Source organism: Piliocolobus tephrosceles, chromosome 8 (assembly GCF_002776525.5).
Source record: "Piliocolobus tephrosceles isolate RC106 chromosome 8, ASM277652v3, whole genome shotgun sequence".
NCBI classification, from domain to species: domain Eukaryota; kingdom Metazoa; phylum Chordata; class Mammalia; order Primates; family Cercopithecidae; genus Piliocolobus; species Piliocolobus tephrosceles.
Genome location: NC_045441.1, coordinates 85,468,946 through 85,483,747, shown reverse-complemented (window position 1 = coordinate 85,483,747; position 14,802 = coordinate 85,468,946). Strand labels below are relative to the sequence as shown.

Here is a 14,802-nt window from a genome sequence, read left to right as displayed (position 1 = left end):
CTTCGCCAGGTGTGGATTCTATCTCATGAAACCACTTTCTTTGCTCATCCATAAAAAGCATCCCCTCATCTGTTTTAGTTTGATCATTTAGTTTGCAGCAATTCAGCCACATCTTCAGGCTCCACTTCTCATTCTGGTTCTTTTGCTATTTCTACCTCATCTGCCGTGACTTCCTCCACTAAAGTCTTGGGCCCCTCAAAGTCTCACGAACCATCCTCTCCTAGCTTTTTCTTCTGCAGGTCCCTCACCTCTCTCAGGTTTCAAGTAATTGAAGATAATTAGGACCTTGAGCTGGAATAGGCTTTGGTTTAAGGGAATCTCGTGTCTGATTTGATCTTCTATCCATACAAGTAAAACTTACTCCATATCAGCAATAAGACTCTTTCACTTTCTTACCATTTGTGTGTTTGCTGGAGTTGCACTTTTAATTTCCTTCAATAACTTTTCTTTTGTATTCACAACTTGCTTAACTGGTACAAGAGGGCTAGTTTTGAGCCTGTCTCAGCTTTCCACATGCCTTCATGACTAAGCTTACTCCTCTCTAGCTTTTGACTTTAAGCGATTCTTTCTTTCACTTGAACACTTATAGACCATCATAAGGTCATTAACTGGCCTAATGTAAATATTGTTGTGTCTCAGGGAATAGGAGGCCTGAGGCAAGGGAGAGAGACAGAGGAATGGCCAGTCAGTGAAGCAATCAGAATCAGCAATCACAACATTTATTAAGATCACCATCTGATCTGGCACCTGAAAACATTTATAATAATAGCATCAAAGATCGCTGATCACAGATCACCATTACAGATATAATAATAATGAAAAAGTTGAAATATTGCAAGAGGAGTTGCCAGAAAGTGACACAGACACATGAAGTAAGCACATGCTGTTGGGAAAATGGTGCTGATAGACTTGCTGGCTGCACGTTGCTACAAACTTCCAATTTGTAAAACAAAACAAAAAAGTAATATCTGTGAAGCACAATAAAGCAAAGTACAATAAAATGAACTATGCTTATATATGTATATCCCAAAATTTATATACAAGAATTTTCACGGTAGCATGTAGAAAATGCTGTCAGTGCTTCACGTGTATCTTCTTACCACTCACTATTCTCAGACATGCCAATAACTTCTCAATAAAAGCATCTGTGACTCTGCCAGAGAGCTCTGTCTGGTCCGACAGGCTCTGCCTATAGAGAACAGACCAAAAATGCCATGAAGTTACCACTCTACCATAAGCCAACGACAAATGAGAGTTGTCCCATCCGAACTGATGAGTAAGCTGGGGTTTTATTTCCCAATTTCCATTCCACTGTCTCCCACAGGGCCCCAGTGAGGCTGAGACCCACTTGCCCTCAGCGGTAACTTGGTCATTGACACATCCTGTATTGGATTCATTCCTATTTGTCTTATTTCTCCATTGCCCTATAACCTCCCAAATCAACTACTCAAACTCTAATTTAGTCTTGGGGTTTGCTTCTAGAATAACCCAGCTAAAGACATTGTTTATATAAGCTAAAAATTGAAAGAAAAAAATTTTTTAAAAGTTCATCAACAAAAGAATGGCTACGTTGTGGCCCATCATATGATAGAATACTATGCATCAATAAAAATAAACTAAAGCTCATCACTACATGACTGAATTTCATAAAACTTAATTTTGAGCAAAAGATGTTGGAGACAAAATAATACACATCTACATTAATATAAAGTTCAATATCAGGCAAAATAGTTTGTGGTTTTTATGGATTGAATTGTGTTCCCCAAAAACAGATATTTTGAAGTCATAACCCTAGTATCTCACAATGTGACCTTATTTGGAAATAGTGCTTATACAGGTAACCAAGTTAAAATAAAGTCATTAGCATGGGCCCCAGTCCAATATGGCTGGTGTTCTTACAAAAAGGGAAAAGATAAACACAGAGACACAGGGAGAACACTGTGTGAATGTGGAAGATCAGAGTAATGCATCAACAAGCCAAGGAACACTGAAGAGTGCTGGCGTACCACCAGGAGCTAAGAGAGAGGCATGGGAGAGATTCTCTCTCACGGCCCTCAGAAGAAACCAACTTTGCTGACACCTTGATTTCAGGCAGACCATGACACAATAAATCTCTGTCATTTCAAGTCACCCAGTTTGTGGTACTTCATTATGGCAGCCCTAACTAATACAATGGTTGTAGCAAGTAAGATGGCGATTGCCTTTGGGGCTGAGGAAGGGTGGAATGATAGGGACGGGAACAAGCGAACTGGTAATGGTCTGTTTCTTAACAGTCACAATGTTACATGTGTGTATTCACTTCATGATAATAATCCACTTTTTCAAAATACTTTTTCAGTATGCATTAAAATTCAATGAAAAATTTTGAAAATCTAAACACTTATTAGAGCAGATGAGAGAAAAGCAGTACACTGCATAATGAAGAGGGCAAGAGTTGGGGAAAAGAAGCTATTAAAAAACTGTGATAGTATCTGTAGTTCACATTAAGGAAGGTCCCTAAGCAAAGATTCAATGACCACTATGGACTTTCAGCTCAAATAAATCAAGTTAGCCCTGTCCCCTGAATTGCGGGTAGGAGGATTGGAATCGCCATAATTTCCACTCATTTCTGTTTTCCCTATGCCCCTACCTCCCCATTCTTCATTCTTAGTCTGAGAGTAGATTGTTCCTGAGTTGCCTGGAGTATTGACAATTTCAACAATAATATATAGAATATAGAAAAGAAAACCAGTAAAATCTATAATGAAGACTAGCCATGCTAACATTTCAGGGGAACTGAAGAGAGTCCTCTGCAAAAGTCATAGCACCATAAAAACAAAAACAAAAAAAAGAAAAAAAGCTATTCCAGTATCTTTCCTCAAACATTCACTTTCACTGTGGCATGTTAGGTATTTACTGAGTGTTTTCCACACATAAGTCTGAGCAACGAAGACATCTAAGTCGTGCTTTGTCCCAGCTGTTAACACTCAGTTGATGACTGTGAGAAACGCTTCGGTGATTTTGTTCCTAATCAGTAAGTAAACTAATTACCGACAGCCAGGGATTCATTCTTATTCTTTCCTATCTTCTTGCTGCATGAAGCTTGTAAAAGATTTTGTTTGCTCTAACTGAAAGATTTTTATTTCCCTACCTCTTGACTTCTAACACAGTCTTTTCAGGGAGATGACACTATCTTTCACCTATATCTTCATTCTGATTCATCAGATTAGTTCACAGAAACATTAGTAAGGCCCTAGTTGTAAAACTGGAGCCATGTTCCTGCTTGGAGCTTTTTTTTTTTTTTTTTTTTTTTTTTTGAGTTGGAGTTTTGCTCTTGTTGCCCAGGCTGGAGTGCAAAGACGCGATCTCAGCTCACTGCAACCTATGCCTCCCAGGTTCAAGAGATTCTCCTGCCTCAGCCTCCTGAGCAGCTGGGACTACAGGCATGCCACCACACCCAGGTAACATTTTGTATTTTTAGTAGAGATGGGGACTTCACCATTTTGGCCAGGCTGATCTCTAACTCCTGACCTCAAGTGATCCGCCTGCCTCAGCCTCCCAAAGTGCTGGGATTACAGGAGTCAGCCACTGTGCCTGGTCACTGCTAGTAGCTTTTGCAATCTTTATCAGTGTTTATGAATGTGAATCCAAGCAGTGGAGGTAATATTCCCTTTACTGAAGGCCCAAGAGTCACACTATTCTCTTACCTTAATTGGACTTCTGTCTGAGAAGAAAAAAATAAAGAATGAATTTAATTTCCTCCTGCCATTGACCTATGATATTTTTAAGGTATAGACTTGCTGCCTCTCTACAAAATGATTCCTAGGAGGATTGGTCACCTTGGTATTCAAGCCAAGTTCCCATTTGAAACTGGGGTCAGAACTAATTGGATAATGAGCTAACCTAAGAAACGATTCTCCTGACCCAAGGCCACATCTGACTCCTTCGGAAGGTGGAGACCTGATTTTGAAGCACCCGAGTGACAAGGAGCTTGAAATTAGATTTTGGAGAAGGTTGTAAGTCTTTATAAAAAATTCTTCCATCTTTCTGGTTGTTCTTTTTTTTTGTCCTTCCAGTTTGGGTATTTTCATGCTGTTGCAACACCAATGAAAGGTGAAGTGATGTATTTTTCCATTTCTAATGATGCTTACTCCCATGGTGAGACTTAACTTGAGAAACAGCAAATAAGTTTCTTCACACTAAAGAACTATATGGCTGATTGCTGGAGAATCATGGTTTTGGTTAACTGGGTTCTATTTTCCTAGTGAGTCATTTGACTTAGAGGCACTTCTAAATGCACCAGGAAGGCAACAGCATCAATACACTAGAGCTTCAAGCTCTCTGCCACTTGAAGCCACTCCAGCAGCACCTAAGAGGTTGCTTTTCTTACTTGCCTCCTCATTACCCAGGTCAATATTGCCATTGCATTCAGAATAACCATTCAAGAACAGGACTTTTTCTCACATGTGGAATATTTGTGATTCACCTTTTTCTTCTTGGTTCTTATTTCATTCTTTCTCATTATAGTACAGACACAGCAACCTAAGGATCTTTATTACAAGCCAAGGAGCAGGGCATTTCTTCTGAAAAATGGATTTTTTTTTTTGTTTAGAATTTGTAATGTATGCATTTGAAGTAATTTGTTTTATGTGTTTGAAGGATTTAGAAACTAGACTAAATTTTGTTACATATTTTACACATTTTACAAAACAAATTTAGTAAAAGGTAAATGTATTAAAAAATAAAATTCCACCAAAAGTAGCATTTGTTTATTCACCACTCACTTTTCAAGCAGTTGTTCCAATATTTGCAACAGCATTATTTTTGTAATTTATTTACTTTAAAGCTACTCTGCCTGACCTTGCTTAATTATCTTATATTATTTTAACTTTATAATTTCTTTCTTCTTTTTTTTTTTTTTTTTGAGACAGAGTCTTGCTCTGTCGCCCAGGCTGGAGCGCAGTGGCGTGATCTCAGTTCACTGCAAGCTCCGCCTTCTGGGTTCACGCCATTCTCCTGCCTCAGCCTCCTGAGTAGCTGGGACTAGTGTTTTGTCACAATAATACACGTATGTAGTTTTTACATAAGTATAACACACTTATAACAAATCAGAAAAGTTTCTTGCTTCACCCTTCGCTAAGCCAAGTCTACTCTCCACTGGTGTTTATTTGCCTTTCAGTAATGTTCACCCTCTATTTTCTCTTTCTGGAACTTTTGTTGGTTACAAGTTGACATTCCACAGAGTAATTATTTTCCTGTTATATTTTCTTCTTGCCACCACAGCATTTTGGTCAAACTTTGAGATTTTTCTCAAATTTATCTTTCAGTCTTTATGTTAAATTTCTATATCTGCTATTTGCCTTCCAAAAGCTCATTCTTGTTCTCTGAATATTCATTTTTAAGGATATCTTGTGCCTATCTCATGGATGCAATATCTTCACTTATCTCTCTTGAGCATATTAGTGTTTTGAAGACTTTGACTTTCACATCCTGCATTGCTCTGCTTTCTCCATTTTTTTTTTTTTTTTAAGTTTTCTGGTTGTTTTAGTCTCTTTCAATCAGTTTTATTGTTTGTTAAATATACTAATTTTAAGAACTTTATATTCAAAAATTTATATGAGAACAGTGAAATATTTAAAGATATAAAACATATTCCTTTAGAAGTGTTTTCCAGAAACTATCTAATAACATCAACTGACCATTGGTGGAGGTTGGGTGCATACTTGAGAGTAATTAAATTAGTAACACAGTAAGAACCTGAGGGTTCTTATTCTTACATCTGATATAAAATGAGTTAAAATATTCAATATTTTTCTTATTTGTAACATATGAAAGGAGTTCCTAAAATTCTTAATTAACTTTCTCTAGTCATAGATTAAAGAAAGTTAGTTTCATGTGACATGAGAATTCTAATATTGATCACTATACCTGAAAATACAGTAATAATGTTTCAACTCCTATGTTCACTTGTCCTAACCAATACTAAAATTTAGTATAATGCTGTGGTAGTTGTAAAATGACCATACAACTGTGGAAAGAGACCAAGAGAAACAACAAATAGTATAAAGATTTGAGTATCAGGGAATTTAATATATGACAAGTATTATAAATTAGTGGAAAATGATTAACTTATTTAGTACTTTGTAATTTTCACTTATAAATTATTGTATGGTAATATACATTTTAAAAGTTATACTATATTTTATTTAGTATTTAAATTGTTAGCCATTTGAGAAAAAATGAATTGAAATCCTAACTCATTCTTTAAATTTGAAGTGCATTAAATTTTTCAATGTAAAAAAAGCAATAAAAGTAATAGAAAAAAGTTTAGATAAATATTTTAATAATCTTGGAGTAGGAAAGGATTTTTTGGACTGATAAGTAAACTAGTAGTTATAAGAAAGAGATCGATAGAATTAGTTACCTAAGATTTTAGAAATCTGGGAAAAAGCACAAAGTTAGAAGAATCTTTCCAACATATATGCACATATATGACAAGCAGTTAATATGTTCAGTTTATGTACAACTCTTACTTTTTTTTTTTTTTTTTTAATTTTGAGATGACATCTCACTCTGTCACCCAGATTGGAGTACAGTGACACAATCCTGGCTCACTGCAACCTCTGCCTGCCAGGCTTAAGTGATCCTCACACCTCAGCCTCTTGAGTAGCTGGGACCACAGGCATGTGCCACTACACCCCGCTAACTTTTTGTATTTTTGGTAGAGAAGAGGTTTCATCACATTGCCCAGGCTGGTCCTGAACTCCTAAGCTCAAGCGATCCACCTACCTCAGCCTCCCAAAGTGCTGGGATAACAGATGTGAGCCACTGCACCTGGCATACATATTAATTTTTTAAAATATATAAACACCCCAAAAGAAAACAGTGAAAAATGTGTGAACCAGAAATTCACAAAATAAATATGTATAATTTTTTAAAATATTAAAACATAACCAGACCCTTTAAAAGTCAAAGAAATAAATAGAGATTAAAATAAGATATGTTTCCTGTTAGTTTGTCAATTATTAAAAAGACAAAAATACTCAAGGTTAGTAAGATTGTGGAGAATGGACATTCCCATACAATGTTCATGGGAGTATTAGTTGGTAAAACAAAACAAAACAAACAACGAACAAAAAACACCTTTCCTTGGCAAGCTACTCCGTAGCTAAATTTTTAAAGAACCTACGCTTTGACCCAACAGTTTTTCTTCTATGAATGTGCTCTAAGTAAATAACTAGATAATGAGGTTTATAAAGGGAAAACCTTAGAAACAACCTAAATGTTAAAACTATAAGAATATTTAAGTAGCTCAGTACTTATGTACAAGGTAATAGTATATAGCTATTGAAAATGAAGATAATTTATTGAAAGACATTATTTTTAAAAAAAATTCTCAATATTTCACTGCAAATATACATTACAAAACAATAGCTAAGTATAATCATGCTTACTAATGGAAGTGTGGGGTAAAGGATGGAGAAGCGGGGTCTGGATTGGGTCAGAAGTGAGGTCTGGGCCGGGCGCGGTGGCTCAAGCCTGTAATCCCAGCACTTTGGGAGGCCGAGACGGGTGGATCACGAGGTCAGGAGATCGAGACCATCCTGGCTAACACCGTGAAACCCCGTCTCTACTAAAAAATACAAAAAAAAAACTAGCCGGGCGAGGTGGCAGGCGCCTGTAGTCCCAGCTACTCAGGAGGCTGAGGCAGGAGAATGGCGTAAATCCGGGAGGCGGAGCTTGCAGTGAGCTGAGATCCGGCCTCTGCACTCCAGCCTGGGTGATAGAGCGAGACTCTGTCTCAAAAAAAAAGAAGTGAGGTCTGGATAAAGCAGTAGGTAGAATTGAATAACATCTCCCTCCTCCCATCTTCTCCCTCCCTGTCCCTCAGTAGGTCTCACTTTTATAAGCAGCTTTCCTTTTCCATGAAGTTCTTTTTATTATTTTTATTATCATTATTACTAACATATATGTTAAGTGCTTACTGTGTGCCAGGCATTGTGCTTAACATGTTATATGATTTATCTCATCAAATCTTCAATAGAACTCTTATTCCCAATTTGAAAATTAGGAAACAGAGTCAGAAAGGTCCTTGCTGAAGGACACATAATTATTAAAAGACAGAAACAAGAATCACACAAAATCCATCTAACCCCAAAACTACACACTCAACTACTACATCACCCTTTCTTACAATTAACTTGAAACCAATTCACAACTGGAGCACAGACAGAAACAGATATATGTGATGGGTTTGTGAAATGTGGCAGAAAGGAAGTGGAGGTTGGTAAAGTCAAATTGCAGGGTGAGATAACAAGAACACTACAAAGAAATAAATAACAATAAGTGAATAATAAATTTGGCATAGTATATTTCTAATAGAACTGGTATGAGGTTTTATTGTAAACTACCCAACCCAGTCCTCTAGGGGCACCTATATCCTTCAGACAAGAGAGGGCTATTTTGCAAAATATAAAGTCCTCTTTTACCAAGAGCCCAAGTAATTCATTGAAGGATCATTTTACCCCATACAATAACTGGATCCAGTTTTCCCTAAACAGTGTTTCCTGGACGTTTTTTCCCTATAAACGAGAGCAGCCTGAACCTCAGAGAAGGTGGAATGAAGCTCACAGGGGAGGCAACAAAGACAGCCAATACTCACAGGGTCAGACACTGCAGCATCCTCTAAATTCCAGTCTCTTTTTCCACAGTACAGAAGTAACTGAGCACATTAGCTAAACTACATTTTACAGCCTCTTTTAAGGTTGAGTGTGTCCTTGTGGCTAATTTCTAATCAATGAAGTATGAATGGAAATATGTGCCATACCTTCTTTATACTCTCTTTCTCCTTCTGCTGGGTGGATGCTGATGAAGAGGAGGGCCTAGGCAGTGGCACAGCTTTGCTAAGCAGTGGCACAGCTTCAAGATGGAAGGAATCTTGGTTTTTGAATCACGCTGTGAAGGACAGACACCCAGCAACCAAAATCTTAGACTGCTACATGAGGGAGAAATAAACAGTTTGGGGTCCATTTACCAACACAGGCAAGCCTACCATGAGTAATAGTTTCTCTATGTATCACATAGGTATCAGCAACATTCGTCTTCTAATTCTAAGAAAAGAGTAAAGATCGGCAGTGAAATAGAAGCACACAGTAGTAGAACAGAGCACGTGGCACAGAAATGGGTGATCAGCGGGGTGGTGTATGTTGGAAAGACAGACATGATGAGCAGCAGCTGGAAGAGAGGAAGCATGTATGCTCAGAGAGCTTCTGCTCTTAGGGACTCGCAGAATGCTGTAAGAAAGAGACAGGGTTGCGGGTGACCCATTTGACTGAGTGCTACTGACCCTGTTCACTTAGGAAATTTCAAAGTCTGCTTACCTAGATTCTACATACAGCTAGGTTGTATGTATTTGTGTGAATATGAGCATGCTGTATATAGACACATGCATATATGTAGTCAGAATTAATGTCAATATTAAATTTAATATCCAAAATATTAAACTATTGAGTTGAAGTATGATAGGTAGTTTAAATTTTTTTCTTTCTGAATCATCTGAACTTGAAAAGAATCATATCATGCATCTGTAATGAAAAAATGTTCTTTATTTTGAAGGAGAAAAATTCTTCCTGTTTTATGTTTTCATGAAAATATTTAAGATGGGAAACATTTTATTGGCTGTATATAGATAAATATGTAATAACAATGAGACACAATGTTTTGTCCAATTCTTATCATGAAGTCTTTCAAGAAGAGGATACATGCCCACCATAAAACATATGACCACGTGTTTGTAAATCCCACTGTTACATAATAAGCATTGTATTGTATTCATGATTATCACTGGTACTTGGCACCCTTTGACACTCAGTAATGGTAAGTGAATGAATTTATGAATGCATGGAGCACTTTAGTAGCTTTTGAAGTGTAACTTTCAATGGTAACTGATAAATTATTTCAGACTTGAATCTCCATTTCCTGTTATTTCAGTGTATGACATAAAGTAATTGACTATCACACATAAGACACCTAAACAAGTGTTCTTTTTTTTTTCTTTCACTTTACATATCACAGCTCCATTCAACCCAAATAAAGATGCAGATAGCATAGTCAAGTTTGACACTTTTGGAGATGGAATGGGGCGATACAACGTGTTCAATTTCCAAAATGTAGGTGGAAAGTATTCCTACTTGAAAGTTGGTCACTGGGCGGAAACCTTATCGCTAGATGTCAACTCTATCCACTGGTCCCGGAACTCAGTCCCCACTTCCCAGTGCAGTGACCCCTGTGCCCCCAATGAAATGAAGAATATGCAACCAGGGGATGTCTGCTGCTGGATTTGCATCCCCTGTGAATCCTACGAATACCTGGCTGATGAATTTACCTGTATGGATTGTGGGCCTGGGCAATGGCCCACTGCCGACCTAACTGGATGCTATGACCTTCCTGAGGACTACATCAGGTGGGAAGACGCCTGGGCCATTGGCCCAGTCACCATTGCCTGTCTGGGTTTTATGTGTACATGCATGGTTATAACTGTTTTTATCAAGCACAACAACACACCCTTGGTCAAAGCATCGGGCCGAGAACTCTGCTACATCTTATTGTTTGGGGTTGGCCTGTCATACTGCATGACATTCTTCTTCATTGCCAAGCCATCACCAGTCATCTGTGCATTGCGCCGACTTGGGCTGGGGAGTTCCTTCGCTATCTGTTACTCAGCCCTGCTGACCAAGACAAACTGCATTGCCCGCATCTTTGATGGGGTCAAGAATGGCGCTCAGAGGCCAAAATTCATCAGCCCCAGTTCTCAGGTTTTCATCTGCCTGGGTTTGATCCTGGTGCAAATTGCGATGGTGTCTGTGTGGCTCATCCTGGAGGCCCCAGGCACCAGGAGGTATACCCTTGCAGAGAAGCGGGAAACAGTCATCCTAAAATGCAATGTCAAAGATTCCAGCATGTTGATCTCTCTTACCTACGATGTGATCCTGGTGATCTTATGCACTGTGTACGCCTTCAAAACGCGGAAGTGCCCAGAAAATTTCAACGAAGCTAAGTTCATAGGTTTTACCATGTACACCACGTGCATCATCTGGTTGGCCTTCCTCCCTATATTTTATGTGACATCAAGTGACTACAGAGTAAGTCTTTGATTGTTTCTTATTTTTCTTGTTCTTTCTCCTGCCAGTGTTTTTTGTGTAGTATTTAAACTAGACTCCTTTTATTTCATCTCAATGAGTTGAGTAATTTCAAATGCCATGATGAGCCTGTATATTATATGTTAAAATTAATTCTACATGTAGAGAGCATTTAATTCATACCTACCACATACAGAGCACTGTGCTAGGCACAGAAGGGAAGAGAAATATAAATGATATGGACATTTACACAATGTATAATCTAGTGGGATATAAAATGTAATACATGTACACATAATACTAATTAAACTTAAAAAGTGATTGACAATAGAATAAGACTTAAACTAAGAATCTAATTGTGAATCTGTTTGAGAATACTTTAAATTAGATATAGGAGGACTTGGCTACCATGGATCAATCTGTAAATTAAAATATACTTGCAACATTAAGCCAGCATAAGTTTAAAGATAGAAACTTTCACTCATGCTTCATTACTTCTCTAAAACAGATTAAAATACAATGTTAATTTGCTGTCTTTTCTATAGCTTTAGTTATATATACATGTATATTTTTCTTTAAATAGTTAAAAATTTTACTGTGCATATCCAGGTAACCTAATTAATGTTAATTAACAGATTATTAGTAATATACAGTTCAAATTTCTGGGCTCCCTTATAATTACCATCTCTTTTGAAAGAAACTTCATCATTCCATTATAATATTCCAAATTGTTAAAATGCTACATAAAATGTACCTCATTTCAGTACCTTACAATGAGTGAGTATAAGAATGTTTCTCTCTTCAGGCATTTGTTTTTTATTCTCTATGTTTCTTAACTTGTCAGAGATTAAACTTTTCCAGAAGCATAATGGTTTACTTGCTGCACCATGATTTCACAAAATGAATTGCCTCCATAGGTTGTAAAAATACTCAAATCTGTTGTTTACCAGCAATTCCTACATTGCCAAAATCTAGAAAATTGCAGCCCAAAAAGAAGACAGAGTGGATATAAAATTTCAGTTAGATAGGAAGAATAATTCAGGAGGTCTGTTGTATAATGTGGTGACTACATTGTATTCTTGAAAATCACTGAGGGTCAATGTTTAAGAGCTCTTACCATAAAAAGTGGTAAGTACGTGAAGTAATGCATATGTTAATTAGCTCCATTTACCCATTCCACAATGCATATATATTTTAAAACATCATGCTGTACATAAATGTATACAATTGTCATTTGTCAATTAAAATAGATAAACACTTTTGTTTAAAAAAAATGGCAAATCAGGCCGGGCGCAGTGGCTCAAGCCTGTAATCCCAGCACTTTGGGAGGCCGAGACGGGCGGATCACAAGGTCAGGAGATCGAGACCATCCTGGCTAACACGGTGAAACTCTGTCTCTACTTAAAAAAATACAAAAAACTAGCCGGGCGAGGTGGCAGGTGCCTGTAGTCCCAGCTACTCGGGAGGCTGAGGCAGGAGAATGGCGGGAACTCAGGAGGCGGAGCTTGCAGTGAGCTGAGATCTGGCCACTGCACTCCAGCCTGGGCAACAGAGCCAGACTCCGTCTCAAAAAAAAAAAAAAAAAAGGCAAATCTGTTTAAAGCATGGGATCAAGATGTTGGCAAATTATATTGTATCTAGTCGCGCTAAATTATTCACAACCATGTGACTGAAACCTATGGGCTACATTAAGGGATGAACAATAACGACGAAGAACCTAAGTTCAATGTTGTGCAGCAAGACTACCTATAACAATTTTGGAAAATTTTAAGAAGAGGAAACATCAGAGCTGGATCAGCAAAGTCAAAGAGCAGAGTATATGAACCACAGGGGAGTTGGAGTGTTAGAATTTGGGGATTAACATGGAGAACTATAGTTAATGTATTATAATGCCCCATCTCTATCTTTTGTCTTTATATATACATCTAGTCCCATAGATCTGCATGATTTTTTTTTTAAGTTTTTAGGAAGCCAGTCTTAGCAGACATGATTTGGAGTACTGAGATGGCAAAATAGTTATAATACTAATTATTTTGTCCTGGACATATGATTTGAAATTCTTCATTCTCAAAAGAGCTGGTTAAAAAAAATGACAGAGCAGAAAATACTACTGAGAATAAACAAATAACATTATAAAAATTTAATTTTATTCAGTGAATTAGCATTTACTTCTAAGACACACAAAAAAATGACTTTCTTCTTTACATGATAGCAATAGAGTAGAACAACAGACTGAATGAAATTAGCTGAAGACACCAGAGCTTTCACCACATAGAAGAAGTCATAAGGCAAATGAAATGGGATAGAGGTTGTGGAATAGAGTTTTTTAAGGTCTGTGATAATTAAGGTATCCAGCGACGCTAAGATCATCTGAAGCCTCACAAATAATACCAATCCTTAGTTTACAAACGAAATGAGAAAGGTAGACAGAAGCCTCCAATGTAGTGTTTTTCAAATTTGGCTGCATATTGAATCAACTGGGTAGCATCAAAAAAATATATACCTGGGACACAGCCCCAGAGATTCTGATTTAATTGGTCTGGCCTGTGGCTTGGACATCAGGATTTTTCAAAGCTTCCCAGGTAACCCTGAATTGCAGCCAGGATTGAAAACCTCTGCCCTAATGAATCACATGCTCTTCTTGTCCCACCAATATGCCTAGTTTGGCCTGTACTGTTTTTGAAATACTTATCAAAGTTAGAAACTTGAGAAACTTTACATAAATATCCGTATTCTCGGTTTCTCTTAAGAAAGTAAAAGCATGAGCCCAAATTCCTACACTCAACAATTAGCTGGACCTGAGCAGTGCTCACCCCTGAAGATAGAGCACTCTTACTCCTGTTGCCCCTATCTCCCACTAATCTCTGAATTCTCACACGTGGTCCCTTTCACTTACAAACTTTCATAGACCCTGCAAGCATTTGAACTTGGGATTCTTGCTCTAGAAATTCCAGAACAAGACTGAGATTTTAAATTTCCCAGAGGAAAATCATGTGGTTCAGACAGAATCAGCAGCAATAATTGAAGAGCAGCTGAAAAAATTTTGAGCATCAAACAGTCAACAAGGTTTATATCTCAGTGCTTTGCCACCCATTGTGAGTTATAAATAAACATAAGGCAAGATTCCAGTCCACAAAGTTTATATCTCAGCTGGAAGAAAGATATTAAACAATAAAGAATTCAAGAATTATAAACATAGAATAGTTTATGATTAAATTGGTGAGATAAACTCTAAATACCTGTGGGCTCCATAAGAGTTGTATAGGTAAGATCATGATCTTTCCAGGATTACTTCTTGAAGACGGGATTTTTACCCCTTAACCTTGGCGGGCAAACACAACTAAGGTATTTAGAGAATATAGGGAATATTCTGGAGACTAGACAGGAATGAACCAACCAGAAGGAAGCCATATCAGTCTTACTCAGGTGGAAAATGGGCCAGGGGCAGGGCTGGTTCATTTAGATAATGTTTAAGGGCTTTGAGGTCTTGAGTTTGTTTTGTTTTGGTTATTTGCTTGGGCAAAAAAGTGACATGATGAAAGACAAGAGGGAAAGAAACCTTCCTGATCAACTAACTCTCCTAGATGCCTTAAACACATGAGCTCACTTATCTTCACTTTGATAAAATTTGGAAGCAAATTTCATTATCCATTAGAAAGATGAGTAAACAGAGGATAATGAACTC

The 14,802-nt window shown here is 37.5% G+C and overlaps 1 protein-coding gene across 3 annotated transcripts in view; it reads left to right on the top strand.

Annotated features, from left to right (window-relative positions):
• Positions 1–14,802, top strand: part of GRM3 (glutamate metabotropic receptor 3) — a 224,013-nt gene that overhangs the window by 187,352 nt on the left and 21,859 nt on the right. For 2 of the 3 annotated variants that reach the window (XM_023226652.2, XM_023226653.2), the window contains one exon: positions 10,054–11,120. The exons of the other annotated variant lie outside the window; for it this stretch is intronic. In XM_023226652.2, coding sequence (XP_023082420.2) covers positions 10,054–11,120 — 1,067 coding nt within the window. The remainder of the gene's footprint in view (positions 1–10,053; positions 11,121–14,802) is intronic. 3 annotated transcript variants of the gene reach the window in all.